General features: G+C 40.6%; 1 protein-coding gene across 3 annotated transcripts in view; it reads left to right on the forward strand.

Moving 5' to 3' along the window:
* LOC308401519 (roundabout homolog 2) overlaps positions 1-26,837 on the forward strand; it is a 79,191-nt gene that overhangs the window by 37,560 nt on the left and 14,794 nt on the right. For all 3 annotated transcript variants that reach the window (XM_080889773.1, XM_080889774.1, XM_080889775.1), the window contains 9 exons: positions 2,266-2,393; positions 5,833-5,957; positions 8,199-8,370; positions 8,826-9,031; positions 19,275-19,356; positions 19,593-19,758; positions 24,882-25,048; positions 25,395-25,516; positions 25,728-25,944. In XM_080889773.1, coding sequence (XP_080745899.1) covers positions 2,266-2,393; positions 5,833-5,957; positions 8,199-8,370; positions 8,826-9,031; positions 19,275-19,356; positions 19,593-19,758; positions 24,882-25,048; positions 25,395-25,516; positions 25,728-25,944 — 1,385 coding nt within the window. The remainder of the gene's footprint in view (positions 1-2,265; positions 2,394-5,832; positions 5,958-8,198; positions 8,371-8,825; positions 9,032-19,274; positions 19,357-19,592; positions 19,759-24,881; positions 25,049-25,394; positions 25,517-25,727; positions 25,945-26,837) is intronic.

Genomic DNA, 26,837 nt, shown 5'->3' on the forward strand with positions numbered 1-26,837 from the left:
ATAAGAGAGACAGCAAAAACTTTAGCAGTGGCCAGATCAACATTCTGCTACATTCTTTAAAAAAAACTGGCCACCTTAGAAATACTAAATGGACTGAAAGACCACAGATGGAACTGAAAAATTACTTCCCTGAAAATCCAACTAAATCAAAAGGTAGACTGTCCATGTCAAGTTTGCAATGAGATGCCTTTGTGAATGGAAATACAGAGAACAATAAACCACTGGTTACACTCAACAGGAAGAGCAGCAAGGCCAGATTAGACTCTGAAAAAATTATTTGGACAAATGAAGCCGAGATGTATCAGAATGACCGGACGAGAAAAGTATGAAGAAGCATACTTTGGCGGTCTGATCCAGCGTACCACATCATCTGTCAAACATGGTGGAGGCAGTGTTAAGGCATAGGCCCGTATACCTGCCAGTGGAAACATCACTAATGTTTACTGATGATGTGAGCGCTGCTAGAAGTAGCAGGATGAATTCTTACGTGTACAGAGATATACTTTCTGCTCAGATTCAGCCAAATGCTGCAAAACTGGTTGGGCCGCACTTCACAGTACAAATGAATACTAGTCTAAAGCATACTACAAAAACAGCCCAAGAGGTTCTCAAGCCAAAGAAATGGGATAATGTTCAATGGCTAAGTCAGCCATTTGATCCCAATCCAACACAGCGTGCTTTTCAGTTACTGAAGACAGAAACAAAGGCAGAAAGACCCACAAACAAGCAGCGAGTGTAGGCGGCTGCAGGAAAGGCCTGGCAGAGCATCTTAAGGGAGGAAACACAGCGTTTGGCGGTGACCATGAAATCTAGACTTTAGTTTGTCACATTAATTCTGAGCCTCTGAAAAAAGTGGATTTTGTGTAAAAACCAGTTTTAATTCTTGATCAGTTTGTGTTAAACGCCTTGAATTAGTGATGAAAGTCTGTACTTTAGTCACATCTTGTTTCAAAACTTCATAAAAAATGAAAAGACTGCAAGAATTTAATGGAGAGAAGTTTCATGCTTTCTTATGGTAATGGCGCTATAATAATCATTTTTAGCCAAAACTGATAAATAATTCTATTATTTTGAAACTTAACAGCTTAATGACTTAAACAGCAGAGATATGAACTTCACATGAAGAATTTTCACATTTTATGTAGATATAATTTTACTTACTTATTTTCAATTTAGTGAGTTAATGCAGTCCTGCTCCACAATGGCTGCTGGTGTTAGAGTCTTTTACAGATTACAGCTTAATTTGAAGCTTGTGATAGCAGCCACTAAAGGGATGTGTTACTGGAAATGGGGGAAAGCTAACTGGCTTTGACTATTTTCCAACAGTTTCACAAAACTGTGTCAAACATATGGCCCTTGATTTATTAATTATTATATTCTTATATTGAACATGACCTGCACACACTGGGGATTGTAGCAAAATGTGATAGTCGGTAATATTTCATAAATGAATAAATATTCATATTAAGTATGACAGGTCTGTGATTTTTCTGTGAATTGGGAAGTCTTACTTTAAACTTGGTGATCCCTGCATAAGCCTGGTGTAAGAGTCTTTATAGAGACATTTTAAAATGCTACTCATATACGTCTCATTAAACGTGTCCATATACTGTATTATCCATTAATGGGAGACCAAATGCTTAAATGTATGTCCTGAACAATTTTGGCAAAACCTGCACAAAAAGCAAAGTCACGGTGACTGCGGTGTAAGAGTTTATTTGTCCACTTGGCAACAGGATGATGAAGATTGTTGTTTCATGTTTGCAAAGAGCCTTTCTGTCTTTCATCTTTTTCCATTTCATGTCTTCCTTTGGTTGCTCACTGATCCATGAAATAAATGGAATTTAAGCAGATTTTACTCTTTGTGTTTCAGTAATTGTACGCCTTGCGTAGACAAAGAGAGCTACACTGTACATAATATAAATAATTCTGCTCTGTCTTTATATTTAATCTACTGCCCGTACAAAACCAAGTGAAAAATCCTTCGATGTGTTGAGGTAATCTCATTTCTTTCTAATTGATTTTCATCAGTTTCAGTCATTTTCCTGGAGCCTGTGACAATATCTAAAGCAGATAAGACACATTGTTCCACCGGTTTCAAGATAATGCCACCTGATAGCAAAGAAATCCTTCTAAGGACAAGAAATTCCATTACCCCAAACCACTGGCAGAATTTTTCACTTTGTGGAGATTATTATGGTTACTTATTTATTTATTTTGCTATGCATCCGCCAGATCTTTCATTAACTCGCTTTTTATTCACAGGTTTGAAATCCGCAACGGCAACAACCTCCGTTTGTTCCGCGTGAAAGAGCAGGATGAAGGGATGTATACCTGCACATCAGAGAACAGTGTGGGCAAGACGGAGGCTTCAGCCATGCTGCAGGTGCACGGTGAGAAGCACATCATGCATATTGTATACAAACTCACACACACACATATACACACTCACACACTTAGACATGCATAAAAAAGCTCTCAATTCAGGGCCATTTTCACGTATAAGGTAGAGTCACATGGCAGCTGCATCATGCAAAGCCTGTTCCCACTTGATGTCCAACGCTCACTGTGTTATATCAGTCCCTGTCCAGCGGTGCTGCCAGGAGCTTATGCTAAACCGTATGGATTACGCCATTTGACAGATGTTTGGTAGATGTGTGGGTTAACTCACTGCCAGAGAGCAGTCTCAATATTAATAAGACATGACTCCCCCACCTCCTCTCTTCCTGTCTCTTTATCTCCCTCCTCCCTCCTCGTCCTTTTCACTCACTCGGTGTCTTGGTTTAAATAGTCTCAGACGACTTTATCCGCTAATGCCTTTTTCAGTGTAAATGAAATCCGAACCAAGCGGTTTTCTGTTCACACTTTTCTGTTTTGTTTCTTTGTGCTTTTACATGCTATACTTTCCGTTTAGTTGCTCAGCGTTTCATCCATCTCATTAATTCTCCATCTCTCTCCGTTTCAAACTCTATCATCATTCCGGTCGGCCGGCTCTGTGAGTTCACTTTCCATCTAATTCTTCTCCACAGAAGGGCATTTATGTTGCTCATTTGTCTAGAAAAAAATATTTTCTGTATGACGTTCTTAATGGTTTTTAAAAGCAACTATAAATGCCTAATGGTGTAAATGAGTTCCTCCATTAGGTACTGACATGTTGACAACATGCCTGTTGCTGCAGTCAGGCATTAAGTAAGCCCCAGACACAGTGACTTAATGTACAGCAGATTAAGGACTCCTATCAAACACACATCTGCTGTGTTGAGAAGAGTGTAGCACCATAGTTTCTAAATCCTTCTCTCTTTTGCAGCTGGAGGAGTTCAAAATGCAGCTGAAAGGCTTTTAATTACAACTAAACTGAGGCTGAAATAACAACGTATTTGACCTCATCCATTATTACAGAGCACTTAAACTAATATTCTATCATTAGACTTAGTACTAGCAATATGTTTGGTGGAGGTGCATCAAGCTTTTGACCATCAAGATCACAATTACCTTGATATTTATTGTGCTTTTGTCAAGCGCCTAATTTGGGTCAAGTTTCAAAAACAGTGTTGCCTACATTTCCCACAATACTCCTCAAACTCCAACTTTTTTATGAATTTGTTTTTTTGTGTAAGCTTCTAATTTTGGCCTTTAGTCAAGATAAGACTGATGGCATCAATATGACATCATTAGGCTTATTTTCTCAATAAATCAGGTCCAGATCAAACTCACCTTCTTATTTCTGCTTTATAAAACCCCAGTAAAGGACACACAGTACTTGCAAAAGGTACCCTTCATGTCTTTATATTTAGCTTTGAAAGAGCCAGATTTTCCTGTAATATTTTGAAAGTGGTCTTGTGCATCAGTTCTCCAGGCTTTCTGAAGGTCATTCAAGGGTTTTCTTTGGACACTGGTTGATTTTTCAATCATTTTCAGCCCAGTCCTTGGAACTGACCAAGAAAGAAGCACCTTAACACTGACCTATGAATCATTTAAGTGCAGAAAAAGACATCAAACTCAAGGAAACCAACAACATGTCTGCACAGAGATTTTGAAGAACCGATTTTAAATAGTATCTTTAGGCACTTTGCTGCTTGCAACCTGCTGCAAAAACACATTACGTCTTGTCATGTCTTTATGTGAATTTAGGAAAAATGGCAAAGATAGCAAAGACTGACAGGCATAAAATAGAATTTTTGCACCAACAAGCTGGCTGGCAACACAGTGCTGGAGATTTAAAAATAGATTTAAACCAGTTGAACTATCATGTTTCAGCTAGACAACAGTAACACACAGTTAAATCTCTAATTGGGACATAAAGCCAAGAGCTCATATTCCCAATATCCTTTCTCCCAGACGGACTACTTTGCACCAGCTGCTAGACTTCTAACTAAAACAGGACTTACAGAATTAAACTGATATACATTGCAAATCTTATTCAAAATCTACATAAAATCTTTAAAATGGTTTAGAGTCACTTTAAGACTCCATGATAAAAAACAGCCACAAGTAGCGCCAAAGTGAATATGAAATAAATGAGAGCAATCTTGTGCTATATGTGACTAACGCATCAGATCTGCTGAAAGACATTATAACATCTGAAGAAAGAGAAAAAAAACTTCACAGAAAGATCATCACAACACTATAATGATAAAAGATGTTCTGCGGCTGGGAAAATGCTCTCGGTGAGAATATTAAGACACGACACAGATGACTCAGTTGTCTTGTGTATTGAGCCAAATATGCATTTGTGCGCCCTAATACAAGTGTGTGTGTGTGTGTTTGTGTGTGCAGCTACATATGCACCATATGCACTATGCAGAGATTTGTAGAGAGGATGCATCCAGGCTAGAGAAGCTTCCCATTTGGTGGGAAGTGAGAGCCAATTATTCAGGCGGGGGCAGAATGCAGTGGTCAGTGTAAATCTACAGAGGATGTGATGATGTGGATAACATGGTGATCTGACCCAAGCTGGAAATTGGCAGCTCTTCTCAGACCTTTCCCAAAATAACTCAGTAAATGTCATCAGAATGACGCTGGCTTTTGCTGCCATGATTTTCTTTCATCCCCCCCCCCCCCGCCCCCCATTTTTCTCTTTAAGAGGACATGGAGGTGATTTTTCTCATTAAGGACGAGAGGGTGATAATGATGAGTATGTAGCAACAGATCAAAAAACTCAGAAGGTCAAAGAAAAGACTCTTAAATCTCACTCGTTAACAGCTAACGAGCGCTTTATCGATCCAGCTCGGGGTTAACAGCGGTTTTGGAAAATAACTAAACCGAGAGACGTTCAGTATTTCAATATCATTACGTTTTATAGATCCACTTTATTATATTACTTTATTTTACTTCACTACATTTACTTGGCAACTGTTTGCTTCCTTCCTGCTTCATTAAGCAACTTAGGTCTTCAGAGAGTTCCTCTTTGGCAGTTTCTCATCCTGGCTTCCAAATCGAATATATATTTAAAACTGGTTCAAGCAGCTACAACTGCTTAGAAGCAGTTTGTTTGCTGCTGTGAAAATAATGTGCCGAATACAGCGAATCAGCAAGTATGCGCCCTTATGGATGGCACAAAGAGTAAGAAACTACCATTTTACTGTGTTTGCATTCCTAAGGGGGAAGTAAAGAAATATTGTTGCTATAGTGTTGGCGTCTTTAAAATGGTTTGCCATATTGGATTCAGAATGGTTCCTTCCCATTCAAATTAAATGAACACTTTCCCACTGATAAATTATAGAGGAGAAAATTGGGTTGGCTTTTCAGCAGAAAGGGAGCGTTCATAAAGCAGGCCATTTCATGCACAAGTATGACTTTTAATGGGTGGTCACACTCCTCCTTCTCTTCCAGTACCACCTCAGATTGCTACAAAGCCCCGAGACCAGATTGCCACCCAGGGGAGGAGCATCACCTTCCAATGTGGCACCACGGGAAACCCTCCACCTGCCATCTTCTGGCAGAAAGAGGGCAGCCAGGTAAGAGGCTGGAGCAAAGCACAAGGCGCTCTCTAATGCTAAATACTGCAGCAGCAGAGACATCCAGGACACCAAATGAGTGAATATAAATACATTTGCTCCCCTAACAAGCCCGGGCTTGCTCTTCATGAGCACTTGGCGCATTCTTTGTAAACTTTACTTCAAGTATTCTTTATCACATCAATAGTCAAGAGTTTCACACCTTCTTTGTTTAAAAGGCGAGAACGACTCACCACAATGTGAGCAGGTTTTTTTGTCTGATTTAATCTTACTTTTTCTGACACCTCTTTTTTAGAGTTGCCCACATTGATCAAGACACATTTTTCCAGGCGAAATAAGCGAGAGGCGAGCGAGATAATGCAGCACATTTGCATTTGGCTCAGAGATATGCGCAGAGACAAAGTGTTGGAAGACATTGCGTTGGCGAGAAATCTTTCTCCTGTTTGCGTGCCACTCTGGTTTTGGGTGAGTCGACAGGAGAGGGAAGAGAAAGTAGAAGAGACTGAAAGAGGGCTTCCAGGAAGCACACCAGGTGTGGAAATTGCTTCTTCAGGCCAGGATTGCAGACGAATGCTGCCCTCCTTCCACATTATTCCTGACCACAAATGCCATGTTGCTTAATGGCAGCTGGGTTCACTGACTCAGGAGTGGAGGAGAAGCTTCAGGTGTTTTCGGAAAGGTTCCACAGAGCAAACAGGAAGTTGAGCTACTGATTTTGTGAATAAGCTTCAGTCGGCAGGATAGGTTGATGCCTTGCTTGGCTGTTTGTAGGGCTTTTTGCTGTATATGTGGGATTATCTGTAGCCTTATAACCTCGGTCCCTCCACTGGAGTCTAAGCCTCTTAGAGGAAATGAAATGGATGGCTGAATGGATTGATGCATCCCTCCCCCTTGTTCCCATCCATCTCACTTACAGGAAAACAAGATGGGATAGCTATAAAATGTCAGTTTCACAGGCATCATCCCCCCCAAAAAAACAACACAACAACCAGAGTCTTTCAGGGTTTTTTCTTTTTTCAAATGTGAGATTATCATTAGAAGTTAATAGTTTGAGCCCCGGATTCGGGTGAAAACATGTAAAATAATGTGTCAAAACTAATTTGACAACAGTTTTACTTTAATGATTTATTAATTCTTTACACAATTCATCAACTAAAAGTAAGGATCCACAGCTCATCTCTGGGAGGATGTAATTAATGGAAGACGTACTAATTAGCAGTAAAAGTACAAGCAGAGCTGAGACTGATGGGAATGTCATTAGCTTTGCAGGTTTTTATTCATTAGGCACGGCGACAAATTTCATTTTGATCTTATGGTGGTGTTGCATGAGAAGTTACAGGATCACCAAATAATAATAACTAATCTGGAGCTGCACATGAATATCTGTAATATTTTTCAGGGACTTGAGTCCATGAGTTATTCGTTTAAGGTGGGATCATAAATTCATTTTGAATTCAATTTGATTCCGTTAATTCACAACAACAGTGGCTTCGAGGCACTTTATATTGTAAAAAAAAAAGGACTTATAATAATACAGAGAAAACACCAACAATCCGATGACCCCCCCTATGAGCAAACACTTGGTGACCATGGGAAGGTGAAGCTCTTAAATCTTACCTGACTTAAATGTGGCCAGTGCTCCACTTCAAGGTCACCTCCATCAGCACCTCTGGGACACTTTCAAATGTGCTGCTATTTTTAGAGTTCTCCAAAATCTAAAACGTGGAGCGATATAAGTCCTGATGTGTCCAAGCCTGAATGTGGTGCACAGGGTGAGGAGTGGGATCTCAGTGTGTGTGTGGTTTTTTTTTTACTTTTTTGGCAATGTTAGTGAGGTTGTCCTGGAGTGTATGAGAAGAACATTGGCAAAAGAAAAATCTGAACTGCAGTACATGCTTTTGTGCATGACTCAAAGAGAAAGAATGAAGCTTCCACAGACTGATCTAAAAATAAAACATATGCTTTTGATGAGTGGATTTCTGGGAATTTGTGATTGCGGCTGAACATAGCCTTTTAAATATGACGCTTTGGCTTTGTTTTTCAGTTTTATTTGCGTCCACATTAAAGTTTTCCTTAGACACAACCAGCCATTTCAAATAGCCAATTTGAGCTGCAGGAAATTGCGACTAAAATTGTTCTAGTCCTATTTCCTTTTCTATAAACTTACTCAAATAGCTGAGGTAAATGATTTGACAATAAAAACATTGATTTACTTTTTGCTGCATGCATTTTTCTGTTTAGATGTTGTTGTTCCCCGGCCAGCCGCCTTCCCAGTCTGGTCGTTACTCTGTTTCCATGAATGGAGAGCTGACCATCACAGATGTCCACCCTGAGGACTCGGGCTTTTATATCTGCCAGGCCATCAGTGTAGCAGGAAGTGTTCTGACCAAGGCACTGCTGGAGGTGGAGGGAGGTAAGACCTCAATAGGTACAGTTACTTTTAAACCTGAGGGGTTGATTCTTTGTTCTGCACCATCAGCTAATGAGGGGAAAACATATTAATTACTTAGTAGGTGCACAACAATGAGGCTCATGCAGACAGAGACAGTGCGCAGTTAGAGACCCCATGCTGGATGAGCAATGAATTGAAGGCTTAATGTTTTCCCACAGGCAGCTTGTAAGCACCAGATTTAAGCTTTCTTTTACTCCTTATACAGCCTATTGTTTTCTGCTTACTAAGCATCTTAAGTATTTTTACCCTTTGCTCTCCAGCTGCTGGCGACTTTATAAAGCCGTCCTTCCTGCAGACCTTTTATATGCCTTCCTAATGTTATCTGTCCATCTTGACTTTTCTGCACTGTGATCTAATTGGAACAAGGATATCACCCCTAACATAATACTCCGCCTCTTCTTCACTCAAACTGGCAGGTCCTTCAGGTCGTATCCCGCCAATCATTCGCCAAGGCCCAGCCAATCAGACCGTATCTCGGGGTGCAACGGCACAGCTCTATTGCCGTGTAAATGGAGGTACATCAGTCGAGATTTCATGGGAGAAGGACGGAGAGAGACTTCAGGGAAATACACCTCGACTGACCTTGATGGAAAATGGCACGTTGCAAATCGCAGACGTAAAGGTGTGTATGTGTTTGGGTGTGTGCGGATGAGGCATTTGTTGGAAAGGGCACGTAACAAGCGACTTCTGAAAGGCAGTTGCTCTTAAATGGAAGGAGCGGAAGGAAAGACGGAGTGTGCACGGAAAGATGGAAATTATATATAAAAAAAAAACTGTGGAGAATAAAATACCTGTGTGATCTCTGACCGTCTGTCACCTTCCCCGCAGCCCTCATAGTAACCCATTTCTTCCTCATTTCCATCAGCAATTCCATTTCTGTTTGTAAAATTAAAGTGAGTCTGAGTTAAAAAGACCAATCTCTCTAAGGCGGTGCGTATCTCTCCAGTGTAATTATGTGCTCATGCGGTGTGTAATTGTAATGTTAATGAAGGTGCTTGTTTGTAAATGCTAATGTGTTCTGCTTTGATGGAAGAGCAGTCAGAAACCCCTTTGTGCTATAACCCCACCTGGAGGTCAGCGAGCCTGTGCAGGACAGAGCAAAGGCAGCATCATTTACATTAATTGACTGGCGATAGATGATTCATCATCTAACCGGCTTTTAATTAAATCTCCTGGCTGGAATGTGCTTATTCACGTCCTCCTTCATCCTTTTTCTCAGCAGTGGTGCTCAGCTAACTTGGAGCATTAAGGTTTGGTCCGGTGCACCGCTGAGGCAGGGGAAATCTGCCATGCCAATGTGCTCAATGGAACAGAAGAGATGCATTAGTGTGGCATCAAGGGGTTGACAAAGGGGGGGGAAATGGGGACACGGAGATGATGAGTGAGGGACTAAATATATTTACCCTGCTGCTGCCCAACCCACCATCAATATTTTAGCTGTAGTTGGAGTCATCTGAAGAAGTTCACCTGCCCACAAGCTGTGCGGTCTGTCAGCCAGAGGTCAACACTGCGGTGGATGATCTCATACGGTCTGAGGATAGTTCCAGCAGACTGGCTCTCAGCCAGGACACGGCCAGAGCGAACAGCAAGCGTATCAGTGAAGCATGCGGGCACATACTGTACACTTCATAACATAAAAAGAAGGTCGGGTGGGGCGTAGTGTCGCTCGGTGACAGTTGCTTAATGTGGATGGAGTGTGCGTGGCTTGCATTTAATTGCACAAACATGGCTGCTTAATTGGGTCCAGTTTCACCTGGAGCTTAAAGGTATAAGTGCCAATTTTTACATTTTTTAAATATTTTTTAAAACGTGTTTTTGCTTTTTTGTAGCAAACCTTTAAATATGCCTTTTGAATAATTTATTGAAGCGTAGGAGCTTAAAGCTGAACAACAGTTGCAAGCAGGTCTAGCATTTTAAATTTGTCAGCGGCGGGCTTCTTGACATGAGGGGGACGTAAGGAAGATGGCAGCATAAACCTGCAGCTCCCGGTCAAAACTCGAAAGAGAACCAGAATTCGAATATTTCCACCGCTAAACCGTGTAATAAATGCCATGGAAGGTGGAAGAAGGTCAAAAAGACAAGGAAACATTAAGGATTTTGTGAAACAAGTGGAGCTGGTAAGAGGGGGCAACGCAGACATGTCCGAGAACAGCGTGCAAGGCGAGCAGATGGAAGGAGATGTAGCTAGCCACCCTCACGCAGACTTCCAGGACATCATTAAGGAAATTCACTCACTTAAAGCAGAGTTTAAAACCGAGTTTGCCACGTTTAAGAAAGACATCACACAAGAAATGAAGGACGAATTCGACAGCTTCAAGAAAGACATTAATACAAAGCTGGCAGAAACTGCGAACGAGCTAGCTAGCCATGAGACCAGACTCGAAGAAGCTGAGAAAAGACTGGAAGAGATGGAAAGGTGGAATTTGGCCGCAAAAGACGCTCTAATCCAGTCGCTTCAGCAACAACGGAATATTCAGACGAAACTGGCTGACTTGGAAGGCCGTAGCCGACGGAACAACATTCGCATTTTTGGCCTAAAAGAGGGCTCTGAAGGAAACTCTGTGCTGCAGTGTGTGGAGGACTTGTTGAGAGCTGAGCTTTCGCTCCCGCCGGATTCTGCTCTAAATATTCAGCGGGCGCACAGAGCTCTGGTGCCAAAACCCGGACCAGAAAAACCTCCGCGATCGGTGGTGGTTAATTTTCTTCAGTTCTCAACCAAGGAGATGGTGCTGAAGGCAGCGTGGAAGAAAAAGGTTGTACATCAGGATAAGCAGCTTTTCTTTGATCATGACTACGCTGCCGACGTGGTTCAAAAGAGGAAGGAATAAGCTGGAATTAAGAAAGCCTTAAAAGAGAGAGGAATTCGCTTCCAGACGCCTCTGACCAGAATCAGGATCCACTGGGAGAGCGGCGCCAGGACATATGACAGTGGCCGGGCGGCGGCAGAGGAGCTAAGGAGGAGAGGAATACAGGTGGAGGTGCCGCAGCGGAGCGGGGAAAGCACGATGCTGGAGGAGCGACTGCAAAATGCATTGGGATGGCAGCGATCTAACACCGAGAACTTATAAGTGAGGATACAAACATTTGAATCCGGTGGAAATGACTGAACAGTAGAACTCTGAAACTAAAGGTTCATTACTCTGTTACTTTTCAAGGCAAGGTAGACCGGAAAGTGGTAGGTTTTCTTTTCTTTTTTTTTCTTTTTTCTTAAGGAACCTATGTTGGATCTCACGGGGGCCCCTAATCTGAAAGGGATATACCCCACGAACCACAGGGACGCTGTGGGTAAGAAATACGTATTTTCAGTTTCTCTTAAGTTTCTTGTTATCTTGTTCCAAGTTCTTAGAGTTAGTGTGGGATGCTATGATAGTGATAAGCCAAAAATAAAGCAAAACTTAACAGTGAAAAGATGAGGAATATAACGCTGGTGTCAATGAATGTCAATGGGATGAATAACCCAATTAAAAGAAGCAAAGTGATACTCAAAATGAGAAAGCTTAATGCCAATGTAATATATCTACAGGAAACACATTTGTCGCAGGAAGAGCATGATAAATTGAAGAAATTTGGGTACAGAAATTCTTACTATAGTACTTGCAAGAAAAGTCGTAAAAGGGGGGTAGCAATACTTATTAAAAATTCAGTTAATTTTGAATGTTCTAAAGAAATTCGGGACAGTGAGGGGAGATACATTATTGTAAGAGGTAAACTAGAAGGGGAGGCGGTGACACTAATCAATCTCTATATTCCCCCTGAGAGCAACCAACAAAATGTGAAGACTCTACTTACTACAGTCATGTCAGAATCTGAAGGGACTGTGCTGTGTGCAGGAGACTTTAATGTGGTATTCGACCATAGAATTGATACAACAAGCACAAATAGAAGCAAAAACAGCCTGGCGAGAATGGTTAATACATTTATGAAGGAGCATGGAATGGTAGATGTATGGAGGGAACACCACCCACTGGATAAGGAGTATACACACTACTCAAAGACTCACAACACTTACTCAAGAATTGACTATGTCTTAATGAACAGATGGGATCTACACAGAGTAACTGAATGCACAATTGGAGTGGCAGATATTGCTGATCACTGTGCCATTCATTTAAAGCTAAATCTAAATAGTAGGCGTAGAAATACCTGTTGGAGGTTAAATCTGAGCTGTCTGAATAATAAAGAAACGAAAGACCAAATCAAGAAAGATATAAAGCAATACATAGAGGAAAACTCCACTGAAGAAATTAGCCCAACGGTGTTTTGGGATGCATTCAAAGCTGTGCTCAGAGGGAAGCTTATTGCTATAACTTCAAAACAACACCAAATGAGGAAGGCCCTGTACCTAAGCCAGGTGGAGGAATTGAAAAACACAGAAATATTATACCGAACAACTCGGAATGTTCAGCTCCAAGACAGAATTAAAACACTAAAAAAGGAAATTGACAATATATTGACTGAAGAAGTGGAAAAAAAACTTAGATTTTTGAAACAGGATTATTATGAGAATGGCCCAAAGGAAGCTAGACTGATAGCACGGCGTCTTAGACAGCAGCAAGCTGTTAATACAATTCACAAGATTAGAGACCCATCTACAAATAACTTGCAGTATACCCAGGAAGCAATAGAAGAAACATTTAAGAAATATTACGAAAACTTGTATAAACAACCATGTTCCTCAAATAAAGATAAGAAAACTGCTTTTCTTAACTTCCTAGACTTACCACGTATTGGTACGCAGCAAAACAGCAAACTGACTGCCCCCATCAGTCATGAAGAAATATCTAGAGCAATTTCCAGTCTGAAAGCTAATAAATCACCGGGGGCCGATGGGTTCCCCTCAGAGTGGTACAAGAACTTTAAGGAGGAGTTGATACCAATGCTTCAATCATCATTCAATCATACCCTTGCGGAGGGTGTAACACCTCCCTCATGGAGAGAGGCGATTATCTCAGTAATCCCTAAAGAGGGAAAAGACACCGAATATTGTAACAACTACAGACCCATATCGGTTCTTAATGTGGACTACAAAATATACACATCTATAATCGCTAAGCGATATGGAGCAATTATGACAGACTTAATTAATGAAGACCAAACTGGCTTTATCTCAGGACGTAGAACTCAAGATGGTATAAGAAGGACCCTCCAAATAGTTAACTCGATACAAACAAAAAAGAGCAGTGCGGCCCTAGTAAGCCTGGATGCAGAGAAGGCTTTCGACAGTGTAGATTGGAACTTCCTATATGCCGTGCTTGAAAGGTTTGGTTTTAATGACGGTGCTGTGATGTGTATCAAATCTATTTACCAATCTCCTACAGCTCGAATTAGAATCAATGGCAGCCTAACGGAGCAAATCTCTCTCGAGAGGGGTACCCGTCAGGGTTGTTGCCTCTCACCTCTTCTCTTCACTCTATATATTGAACCCCTGGCACAGGCCATCCGACAAAGTGAGGAGGTGAGAGGAATAAGTATTAAAGGGGAAGACCACATCATCAGCTTATTTGCAGATGATATCATACTCTACCTAGAAAATCCAAACCAAACTTTAATTCCAATGTTTAATGTAATTAATATCTTTGCTGAACATTCGGGGTACAAAATTAATGTGACCAAAACTCAGATACTGGCTTTCAACTATTTGCCATCTGAAGAGGTTAAAAATAAGTTTAGACTGAACTGGACTGCAAAACAAATGAAATACTTGGGTGTAACTGTGACTAAACAATTGAGTGACCTTTTTAAAACAAATTATGATAGGCTGACCACTCAGATTAAACACGATCTAAACCGATGGTCAACTCTTACACTAGACTTTAGTGCAAGAATCACAACAATAAAAATGAGTGTCCTCCCACGGTTATTGTACCTTTTCCAATCTCTGCCAGTTAAGATCCCAGTGGAAAAATTCAAGGACTGGGATAGGCTCATCTCTAGATTTGTATGGAATGGTAAAAGGCCTAGAATAAAATACACAACATTACAACTATCTAGGAAGCAAGGTGGTGTGGGACTCCCTAATCTAAAAGATTACTATCATGCGGCCCAAACCAGACCGGCGATAAAGTGGTGTGATCAGAACTTTAATGCTAAATGGAAAGATATTGAAATAAAAGTACGGGATGTCCCAGTCCAGACTTTTCTTGGAAATGAGCAACTTAAGAAAACCTTACAGCATTTCCTTGATCCTATAACATCCCACACTCTAGAGATATGGTTTGGCCTAGTTAAACAAAGTAAGTTGGAAAGGGAGGTTAAGATGTTAAACTGGGCTGCCTATGTTGTTGGTGATATACTAAGTGCTCACGACCCAGGATTCAGGAAGTGGGAACAAAAAGGAATAACAGCGATTTGTACAGTAATGAAAGATGGCCATTTGATGAGTTTCCAAGATTTAAAAGATCGGTATAGTCTAGAGAAAACCGATTTTTACCGGTACCTGCAACTCAGAGACTACTTTTCAAAGGAAATACGAAGTTCGCGTACGTCTTATGGCATCCTGAATTGTATAATTAAATCATACAGGGGCCTCCAATTCAAGGAGATTTCTGTACTATATAAAAATCTAAGAGAGAACACGGCAACATCAACTGAATACATAAAAAAGAAATGGGAGCAGGAAATAAAAACTGATATCTCAACTGAGGAATGGTTAGATATGTGTGAAACCCAGAACACAACGACTAACTCAAGATGCTGGAGAGAATTTGGGTGGAAACACCTTACTCGATTCTTTATTACACCAAAAATCAAAAGTAAACAGACTCAAGACAGTTTGCCATGCTGGAGAAGATGTGGTAACATGGAAGCACATCATACGCACGTGTTTTGGGAGTGCCTGAAACTGCATAATTTTTGGAAGAACGTGAGTCTTGTAATAGGCAATATCTTGGGCTACCAATTACCACACAATTTTAAAACTGTATATCTTGGGAATATTAGAGAGTATGTTCTGTACGACGACTTGTATTTGACAAAAATCCTATTGATAGCTGCAAAGAAAGCTATAACAAGAAACTGGTACAAACTGGATCCGCCTTCATCAAAAGACTGGTTAAATATTGTTGGAGAAATCTATGCAATGGAAAAAATGACTTACATTCTCAGATTAAAGGAAGATATTTTCGTTGCTAAGTGGGAGAAGTGGACATTGTATGGCACCAAGGAAAATTAATGAACGAACAAAACATTTAAGGTCTATGACTCTGTATATCTATTGATGCATGCCTGTATAAAAGTACATATATAAGCTGGAGTATGTATGCTGCTGAGCAAAGGCAGGCATGCATACGGTAGTTGATTAGAATTGGCACCCACACCTTTTGTTCGCTTTAGTTCTGTTTTGTTTTGACTGTGTGCTTGCATGGTTATTTCTCCTGTAATGCAAAACATGTCTATGTTTAAACTGTGACAAAACTATCAATAAAAATTACAGTGTCAAAAAAAAATTTGTCAGCGGCATTATCGTATTTTTATCTTAACAATAATTCAAATGTCTGTGCGTGCTGTGAGAAAGGCTGGCTCTTGTGACGGAGCTGAAATTTATTAAAATTATCACCTTATTCTGCAGCTGCACTCAACTCTGAAGATAATCTTTTTTTTGGGTGTCTTTCACTGTGTTAACTGTGCTGGTTGCGTCTCACTGCTCTCATCAGCATCTCGCACTCGTTGTCAGTGAAAATGCACCAAATGGCAGACACCTCCAAATAAGCGTTGATGTGCTACGTAACCGATGGTTGCAGACATCACAGAGAAGCGTGTTGTATGCGTTTATAATGTCATCGCTAATATAACGACACGTATGAGTTGTTTACTGCTCGCTTCTTATTTAAATGCTTTTGCAGGCTGAAGTGAGACACTTAATAGTTTCCTCACAAAAATGTCCAAAACAACTGATAGAAAGATCTGCATTTATATTTTGGTACTAATTAGACTCTAGCACAATTGCTGTAATGATTTCCAGCGGAGGGTCAGCTCACCTCGCAGAAAAACAGCACATTATGTGAGAAATACAGCATTAACAATGAAAGAATAATTATCTGGGTTTAAATGAAGCAGCCCTCTCAAGGACATTAATATTCTGTGTATAATTATAAAACTGCTCTTCACAGAGCATCGAATGGACATCATTATGAAATTTCAGTCAGGCAACTATCATTTGCAATAAATTATTGCATCAACTGAAAGAGCATATAAGTGGGCAGTTGGGGTCACCCAGGAAGTCCCGGAGACCGTGGTTTCTGCGGTTTTCGCTCATTCTTTAGTTTAGCTTTCAATCACTTTGGTTTTTGTTCGCTGTTTGGTCAGATTTAGGCACCATCCTCTTGATCAGACTTAGGAACTGTTTGTGTTAAAAGCTCTCTGCTTGTATCGCAGGACTGAAGCCAAAGAAGAAAAAAGACTGCAGCGGTTTTGACTATGTGGCAGCATTTAACATCGTAGGAGTTACAGTGATCACACTGCTCAGTAAAAACTCTTGCTAACATCTATTAATCCTAAATAAATACATCCTACATAAGATATCTTGTTATTCTGATGTCATCAGAATTTAATCACAGTCTTTTAATAGTTGATGTCGGACACAACACAGCATATAATGCTTCTTTTGGCTGCTCCCTTATTCACAAGGGGTCATCACAGCAGGTAGCTCAGCATGTTTGATTTGGCGGATTCTAATGACAGATGCCCTTCCCCACAAGGATTTGTGTCTCCGCCCAAAATCTGATCACAGATCTTTAACTTGGTTGGCAGATGCATAAAGCGCTACTGCACTGAGCCAATGCACAAGCAATATATAATTAATCACTGCTATTTTCATCACATAAGCAAATAAACACTATTACACCAATAACGATCACTGTAGCCATTATTTATGATCATTTTGTTGTGATGCAAAACTATTAATTGCTAAAGTTGTTCTAATTAAAGCTAAAGCTACTTTCAGCTGCTCCCTCATTTGTAAGGGGTCGCCACAGCGGGTAATTCTGCATGTTTGATTTGGCAGATTTTCCCGCCAGATGCTCGTCTTGATGCGGCCCCAAAGAGAGACACAGCAACACATTAACTAAAGTTGTTTAAACTCTCGATTTATTAGCTATTAAGAACTAATGCTTTCTCAAGTGAGAGATTGTTACTGACATAAAATGTTTAGCAAATTCAGTGTAAGGTATATGCCATCAAAATCATTCTTTTTATGTTTCTGTAATAGTTAGTCTGCCAGAACATACAAAATGACATTTTGCTAAAATATAATTACCATAATAATCTAATTATTTGGGGGGTTTTTTCAAAAAGGAGAAAATTATAGGAAAGCACATTGCTATTTATTGATTAAAATGCAAAATTACATTTATTCATTTTATTCATGAAAAGAAAAACTATATTTATAGTGGCTGAATGTTACTTTTGATTAATTTTTGACTTTGTTGGCTCAAATTTGGTAAATTAGATTCGAAATCGCATCAAAGTTAAAACTGTTTAAGTCTTTCCTTTTAAGCTGTGATGAGTTAGATAAAGAGAGGTCACTTGGAAAAAAATGAACATGATTTATTAAGATACAGAATTTGATTAACAAGCTGTGTGGCGATTAGACTCTGATAAACCATCACAGCAGGATGGTTTATCCGAACAATGATAGGAATTATGATAGGACTCCACTAGAGTATAGCTGAGGGTGAAGATGAAGATGGAGGCGTGGATGGGGCGCTGAGTGACCAGGGTGAGGTAGAGATGGGGGAGGAGGAGGTGGGCTGCAAGGGCCTGAAAGGCAGAGTGACAGAAGATCGCTGAGATTTAAAGTACGCTGACAGAGACATGATTGGCTCTTAAGAGACATGCAAGAAAATGATTGGACTAGATGGACTATAGCGATGCTGGCACTGAATTTGACACTGTGGGGAAGAGGAAGTGATGTAATAGACCCAGGAAAGCAGGCAGATGAGTGATTACTGATATTACTCACACATAAGCTTCATTATAATGTTACATTCCCCTAAAAAGGTAAAGTTACAAAAAAAGTGTTGATGAAAGAGAGATGAAGGCAAAATATGAAAGTAAAGCTTTTGATTAATAATTAAACAGACAGAGATGGACGAGCTGCTATCCAACTCAAAAGAAGAGAAACATAGCAAAGCCCAGGAGTCACTAAACAAAAGCACAAATTAAAAAGGTTAATGACCAACAACACAAACAGCTCACGAGCTTCAAAACCAAAAAAGCCTCTCTAGCACTGGAGCTCTCTTCTCTCTGGTCTTAAGTACTTTGGCTCAATAGCTGAGTAGAGTCAGTTGCACGAAAGTGGGTGGCATCTACTACTGAAGAAAGAACAAGACACAGCGCCAAGGTCAAAATCACAGCAGGCCCGTAGCAACAGTTAGAGCGTGCTGTCTGCAAGCTTCTCGCTCCCTGCAGTATTTACATGTAGCAACAGGGCAGAGATGAGTATGAATCACCCTTGGAGCTTACAGGTGGATGTTGGGGTGGTGAAGGGGTTGAAAGAGCAGGTAATGATGCGGGGTAGCAGCAGTGACACGCTACATTTACAGCTTAAACAAACCAATAAGGGAGGATGAGTTTGGTGTGTGATGTATGAAAAGCTGTGCAACTCAAGCTGCCTGAACTAGCTTGCAGGCTTAGCTTCTTTATTTTTGATTTACTTCACTACTGCTGTGGTGGATGCTATGGCTAGCTCATGCCTTATATAACTTCTTCTATGTATGAAACTGCTTTTTGACATGTCGTAAAAGTCTAGTGGAGTAGAAGCATAAAATGAAAATTAGCAGAAATTGCTGAAAAAGTGAAAGTGTTTGTGGCATTTATTGTGTTATTTTTTTTCAAGTCTGTCTCAAATGCTGACTGCTGTTTAACAGGACACGGACTCGGGTATGTACACGTGCGTGGTTTCCAGCACCACAGGAGAGTCGAGCTGGAGTGGGATTTTGACTGTCAGAGGTACTTAGACTGAAACTCGCCACAGTCTCTCTGTCTGTTACACTTCACACTCTGTCACTCCTCAACTACACCTCCTTTCCCAAGAAACTACTTAGTCTGCCAGTGTTCTTCATAGGAGCACAATCTGTAGCTTCCACAAGACAAAGTACAGTTTGAGATAAAATGTTAATCAAACTTAGCCCACTGATATGATGTAATTATGTTATTTTTGTGTGTGTGTGTTTCTGTAATGAAAGATGGAGGTTCTTCAGTGTCCAGAGCTTCTGAGTTCATCCAGCTTCCAGGACCTCCACAGAAGCCTGTCATAACAGAGGTGACCAAAAACACAGTCACCCTCACCTGGCAGTCCAATCCCCATGAAGGCGGGGCCGCTGTCACCTCCTACATTATCGAAGCCTTCAGGTGAGTTTTCAAAACAGGAGCATACTTTAGTTTTTCAGTCTTTTGTGGACTTGTCTCAGTTTATCTGAAATTTCTAGATCACAGCAAATACAGGCTAACTATCCATCCATCCATCCATCCATCCATCCATCAATCCCTCCACATTAAACTAAATGCAAAAACAAAGCTCTGGTCAAATGTAAAACACGACAAAGCTTTTTAAAAATGTGTTATAGTAGTAAAGCTTATTAATAACTTTTTGCTTTGCTGTACATAGATTTAAACCCTTAATAATGGTGAATTTCCTCTGCTTAACCATTTCCACTCTCAGATCTTCTTCTTCTTGTCTCACAGACATTGTCTCTATTTGTACCCTTCACTAAATCTGGTCTGAAAAGAAACATGACTGACCAAAGTCTCTCATCATGGGTTAGATTTTCTAAAACCTCAAATCAGAGGAAAGGCAGAAATCTTTTTCACACTCAGTCCTCTTTGAAAAAAAAAAAAACTGCTGAAAGGTTTTTATGCTTTTTGATGATGTTGGGGTTTTTTGTCCAGTAATGGTCACATGTTGACTTGCTGAGGTCAGGTCTATATTGAGTCAGAATGTCATTAATAGAAGATGAAGAAAGACCATGAAAAACTACTGGTGCTACCAGACGCTTTAACAAGTGTAACTGGTGAAATGTGTTTTAAAGCTCTAAATCCTTATACTGGTAGCTTTGCCTCTGCACTCCACTATAATGGATTATAGTGGTAGAAATACAGACTTTCAGCTTTAATTCAAAAGGTTTCACAAAAACTGTTTAGTAGTTACAGACATTTTCATATATAGAGTCCCCAATTTTCAGAGGCACACGATTAACTGCACTGACGAGCAGTTTCGTGGCAAAGTGAGGCCTGTTCCCTTGTTACTTCGTGGCAAATGAAGTCATGTGAAGTTCATTAAAAGTGTAATTATATTTGTATTTTCTACATTTGGCTGTAATTTTGATTATGAGGCCTGAAGAGATTTTAGTGCAAGTTAAGGCTATTACTGGATGGAACCCCACCCCCACCCACCCAAAATAAACCAATTAGAGACAGCAAAAACTTTTGGAGTGCCCAAATCCACTTCTTTTTCTTACGGCTGCTTCCTTTCGAGGTTGTCACAGCAGATAATCTCCCTCCCTGTCCCCAACAGCGCTCTGCATGTCCGTTTTACTGCATGCATAACTCTTCTTTGTGGTCTTCCTCTTCCTCCTGCATGATAGCTCCATATGCAACATCCTTTGTCAAATATATCCATTATTCCCCTCTGCACATGTCCAAACCATCTGAGCATTGCCCCTCTAACTTTGTCTTCCAACCGCTGAGGTGAGCCGAGCTGTCCCTCTGATGTACTCACTTGTCATCCCAGTCACGCCTAAGAAAAATCAACTATGCCACCTCCAGCTTGGCCTCCTGTCTCCAAATCATACATCATAGACGGTCTTATTACCATCTTGTTAACCTTCCCTTTTACACTTGCTGCTATCCATCTGTCACAAATCACTAAAGACAGCTAAAATGAGTGATGACAGAATTATTTCCATGGTTAAGAAAAAACAAAAACAAATTACAAACACTTTCGATGTGGTAGCTTTATCATTGCTGACAACCAAAAGACGCCCTCATGAATGGAAATACAAAGTTTACAACAAGGTTCAAGCCAGAGGTTAGACTGAATATTTAAAAAGACTACAAACCTTTCTAAGAAATTCAAATGAACCAGAATGAGGGGAAAAGAAAAAAATTGCAAAAGAGAGAACAGGTCACGATCCGACGTGACATCACCTGTCAAACATAGTGGAGGCAATGTCATGGGCGTGTATGGCTAACAGTGAAACTGGATCACTGATGTTTATTGATTATGTGACTGCTGACCAAAGTAGCAGGATGAATACAGGTGATGGACACAGGGCTATACTCTGTGCTCAGATTCAGGCAAATTCAAATGGAGAAATGGAAAACTCTTCAATGGCAGAGAGACCCACAAACAAGGACAAACTGAAAGGAGCTGCAGTAGAACACATATTATTTTGGTTTTTGAATTTTATCTACTTAATTTATTTATTACCGTAATATACTGTCTTCCTGACTTAAAGTTAAACAGGCAGCCTCGACTTAACTTTCCACCCTTGATAAAGGTCTCACTGTCTGACTGACTCTTCCCAGATAATGAAGTCTTCTTCATTTAGACTCATTAGACTTTGGAAATGACTCATCTCTGCCTGAGGGAGAGACACTTCTGTTACCACATGTTGCAAAGTGAAACCCACCACATCAGTGTTTAGCCGCGGCTTTTCCGAGGAGAGCCATAGCAGCCCTAACAACCAACTAGAGTCCTGAGCGAGACAGGGAGAGTGAAAGAGGAGACAATTACTGCAGTGGTCAGCTTGGCAGCTCTGTCCTGTCCTGGGGCAATGGCAGGAGGGGATGTGAGCCGAGCTGGAAGTTCACTCATTATAGAAACAGGACGGGGGGTACAGAAAAAGTGTATAGACACAAACATGCACGCACACGAGCACGCATATATTTCTTTCTGTGCAGGCAGAAAGCTCAGTCTGGCACACTTGCACACAGAGCTGATAAAAATCCATTCAGTGCTACACGCTCCAACTCCAATGAGTTGTTTGTTTTTGTGGATCAGAAGGAACAAAGAAAGAAACACTTTTATGATTGCAGTATGCCTTTTTATACCAAACATAGCAAGAGTTATGTTTTTGATTTTAAAAGGGAGGCAGTCTAGATGGAGTATTTACTACATAAATGTAGCAGTTACATTTTCCTTTTTCACTGAAAACAAAACCACAAAAAAAGGTTAAAAAAAAAAAGAAATGGCAAAACTGTTTCTCTGGAGAACATTTGTTGAGAAAAAAGCCACAGAAGAAAGGAGAAAAAGCTGTGACCTGCTTGATGTAATTGCCTCGCCATTTCCTCCTCCATGGAGTTGAGGAAAATGTTAAACTGCACTCATGCTGCTTGATAGTGCCCGTACCTGCACAGCATAAAGCTGTTGTATCCTCGCCGGGCTCATTCAGTAGTCATCATTATAACCTGCTGCAATTAAAGACGGAATAAAACTTTGTTAGCAAGCTGAGAGAAGCAGCTATGAGGGTTTTTTTTTTCTTCCAATGAACAGAAACTCGTGAATCCAAGAAGCGACTGGTGATTTCTTTAATTTGTTTGCTCATTCAACAGAGGCTGCTGAAACATTTCTTGTTCACGTGCCTGCTGAGCGTCAAGCGAGAAGATTGATATCTGTTCATTTAATATGGGGCTGCAGCCAGAAGAAGATTAGCACTGATTTGCATTAAGACTGTGGTGTCAGTTTTCTATTTTAGTTTTCTTTTTAGGAGATTAGAAGAAATTATTCACTGTTTTCCATTTTAAATATCACAGAGGGAGGGGGGTTGGAGCCTATCCCAGCTGTCATTGGGTGATAGTCGGGGTACTCCCTGGGTAGTCTATCATAGGATTAAAATACAGACACAGACAACCCTTCACAGCCATACTTGCAGCCAAGTTTTATTCACCGATTAACCTAACACGTGTGTTATTTTACTGTGGGAGGAAGCTGGAGTAGGCAAGCACATGAAAACCACACAGATTCAAACACAGAACCGCTTTGCTGTGAGCCATCAGTGCTAACCACTGCAGCACTGTAAAGAAATGCACTTAAGATCCCATGTTGCCTTCAGAACTGCCTTAATTCTTCATGGCAGAGATTGAACACGGTGCTGGGAACATTCCTCTGAGATTTTGGTCCTTATTGACATGATAGCGTCACACAGTCACTGCGGAATAAATCTCCTGTTGGGTAGTGACAGTACTCAGGCAGGCTGTGGTGTTTAAACAATGTTCAGTTGGTACTAAGGGGCCACCAGCAGCAGCCTGAACCATTGATACAGTACAAGGCAGGATGATCAGTCCTGTCATGATGTTTATGTAAAATTCTGTCTCTACCATCCAAATGTTGCAGGAGAAACTGAGCCCCAGACAACACTTATCTACTCATTTTGTCCACTTTAATTTCCTGTTTTTTAGCAGTAGTGGAACCTGCTGTGGTCTTCTGCTGCTGCAGCTAATCTGCTTCGATGTTCAGAGAGGCACTTCTGCATGGTTGTAACAAGTGTTTATTTGAGTTAGTGTTGGCACCCTGGCTGTTATCCTGTGATCTCTGACATCAGCAAGATATTTTCGCGTAGAGAACTGCCGCTTACTAGATATTTTATCTTCTTCAGACCATTCCCTGAAAAACAATAGTAATCCCAGCTCGTCTGGCACCAACAAGCATACGATATTTAAGGTCACTTATATCACCTTTCTTCCTCATTCTCTTGTTTGGCTTGAACCTTAGCACATCATCTCGACCTTATCTCCATGCAGAACAGCTTTTACTTACTGCTTTGTGATTGGCTAATTGGATATTTTTAAGAATAGGTGTACTTAATAAAATAAGTGTATCTAAAGTATATCTAAAAAAAATAGATATGAAACTGCTTAAAAGAGATTTAACTTTTTTTTTTTGCATTTTTGTTATTTTTTTTCTTCTGACAAAATAATTTACCATTTAATTAAGAAGAGAAAAAAACAGCTATGGCTCATATTTATAGCTTTCTTTCTCCGGGTTATTTCTATTCTTGCTTTGAGATATCACACTTCATTTTCTTATGCTCGCAAGATTAAAAAATGTATTTACCCCTTAATGAGGGTGACTACCGTAACTGCAGTTGCCATATTTCCTAAGTATGCAAAATTCAGATCTCTCCTGACATCTCTCCTGGCTGCTCTACTTTCATCTGTCTGTGCAATTAGGGCATGAGCAGAAGAGCTGTGATCAAGCCTATTACCTTGTTATCTCATGGTAACACGACAGATAACGAGAGAGAAAAGAAGCATCTCTTGAAGCTGTTTATTGTAGTCCTCGCGCCAACTTTACATGCAGTTATCCGAACTCTTTCAGGCAGCAAACACGCTCCCGATAAAGACTTGACCTACCCTTTAAGTCATGTTCACACACTCTTGTTTTGATCTCAGTCGTTCACTCTGACAGTCAGATCTTCATCACAAGAAATTCAATTTTAAGATAGTCGTTTTCTTTGACGTTATCCGTCTTGCAGCCAATCAGTGGGCAGGACCTGGCAGACCGTAGCGGACCATGTGAAGCAGGAGAGGCACACTGTTGTCGGACTCTTCCCCAACACCGTTTATCTCTTTATCGTCAGAGCAGTCAACTCGTACGGCCTCAGCGACCCCAGTCCGATCTCCGAGCCTGTCAGGACACAGGGTGAGTTACATAAGATGAAAGACAAAAAAAATCCTTTTTTGATGTAATGGTTTTCATTAGATTCTTCACAGTTCAGTCTTGGTTTCAGTTTCCATGAGGCAGTATATTTTAGATACTGGATGTAGAGCTGAGGCAGAGATAATGTGCTACATGCTTTGGAAAAATAAAACTTGCTTTGCATGTGCAGTCTCAAAACTAATTGCTTTCTCAGTGTGATGCTCTTCTGCCGGGAGCAATGTTGAATTTCATCAAAAAGTTGTTCCCTGCTTTTGCTGAATTTCTGCTATTCAGCTGTTTTGTTTTCATGTTGCCAGGCTGGACTGATTAGATTTCTTTGCTGTCTTAGATGGGAGTCCGACTGAACAGGGAGTGGACCACAGACAGGTGCAGAGAGAGCTGGGAGAGGTGTCTGTCTACCTGCAGAAGCCGATGGTTCTGTCTCCTACGAGCGCCAAGATTTCTTGGAGTGTGAGATTAATACTGATGGGTTTCAAAGTCAGCTTGTAATGTGTGGAGGACAGGCTAATCTCCAAACATTAGCTTCAGAAACTCTGCTCAGCATTATATGACGCCAATAGATCAACGTGTAGAGAAACAGCTGGTTACGCTTCCCTGCTTTTGATAACTGATTTAAATGTGAGACCATGTTTTTGTGCTTTTTGTCTTCCACCTTCTTTAGGTTGCCCGTCAGTCACGGTACGTTCAGGGTTACCGTATATTTTATCGAACGATTGGCAGCTCCTGGCTGGTCCAAGATGTGGAGGCCACATCTGACTACAGTACCATCTTAGCAGATCTGCACAGTGGTACCGAGTATGAGGTCAAGATCCGGCCTTACTTCAATGAGTTACAAGGGCATGACAGCCTCATGGTTCTCCTGCGTACCTCGGAGGAGGGTAAGGAATGTGTATTAATAACCTAATCAGTAGCAAGTAATGCTAACTAGTAGTAAGCAAGTACAGTACTGTGCAAAAGTCTTAAGACACCCCACAGTTCTTTATGTTTGCACAGCAGCCAAACTCTATTGTACTTTTTCTAAGTGGTCTTGACTAATAATCCTTTCTCAAGGTCTTTCACAGTTTTTCTTTGGACATTAGCTGCTTTCTAACTCAGTCCAGTCCTTGTACCTGAGCATGTTCAGAGCTTATTAAGCCACTTATTCATTGACTCATTCAAGCATAAAAAAGGCACTGAACTCAAAGAATGAGCCATAACTTTGGAAAGAACCAATTTTTTACTGTATTTTCATGCACTTGGTTATTAGCGGCCTGTTGCAAAAACCTATACAGATCTACATCAGAGGGAGAGTATCTGAAAGCTATGTCCTTATGAGACTGAAAAAAATATCCAGACCTGACATAGGACCCAGAAAATGCATCTCAACCTTCAGTTGATCGCTGAAGCCTCGTCCCAAATGGTCTCAGTGGAAGGTTGGCTGTCAAAATGCCATTTTTAAGGAAGAGAAAAAATGAGAAAAGGCTGAGCTGTGCCAAATTACACAAGAACTGAAAACCAGCGGAGACGTCTTATGGAGCAAAGAATCCAAATTTACTTTTTTTTTTTTTTGTTCAAATCATCGGTTTATACAGAGGATGTCAGGAAAGAGGTTAATGTGGACAGAAATCTGTAGAGGCTCTGTCATTACTTGGGGCTGCATTTCAGCCAGTGATGTTGGGAATCTTGTCAAAATTGATGGAATTATGAACATGGATGGAAGTACCATCAGATTTTGATCTACATATCAATATCGTGTGGAAATTAAATCAGAAGACTACTTAATGAAATTAAA

The sequence above is a fragment of the Rhamphochromis sp. 'chilingali' genome (assembly GCF_963969265.1).
Source record: "Rhamphochromis sp. 'chilingali' genome assembly, chromosome: 8".
Lineage (NCBI taxonomy): Eukaryota > Metazoa > Chordata > Actinopteri > Cichliformes > Cichlidae > Rhamphochromis > Rhamphochromis sp. 'chilingali'.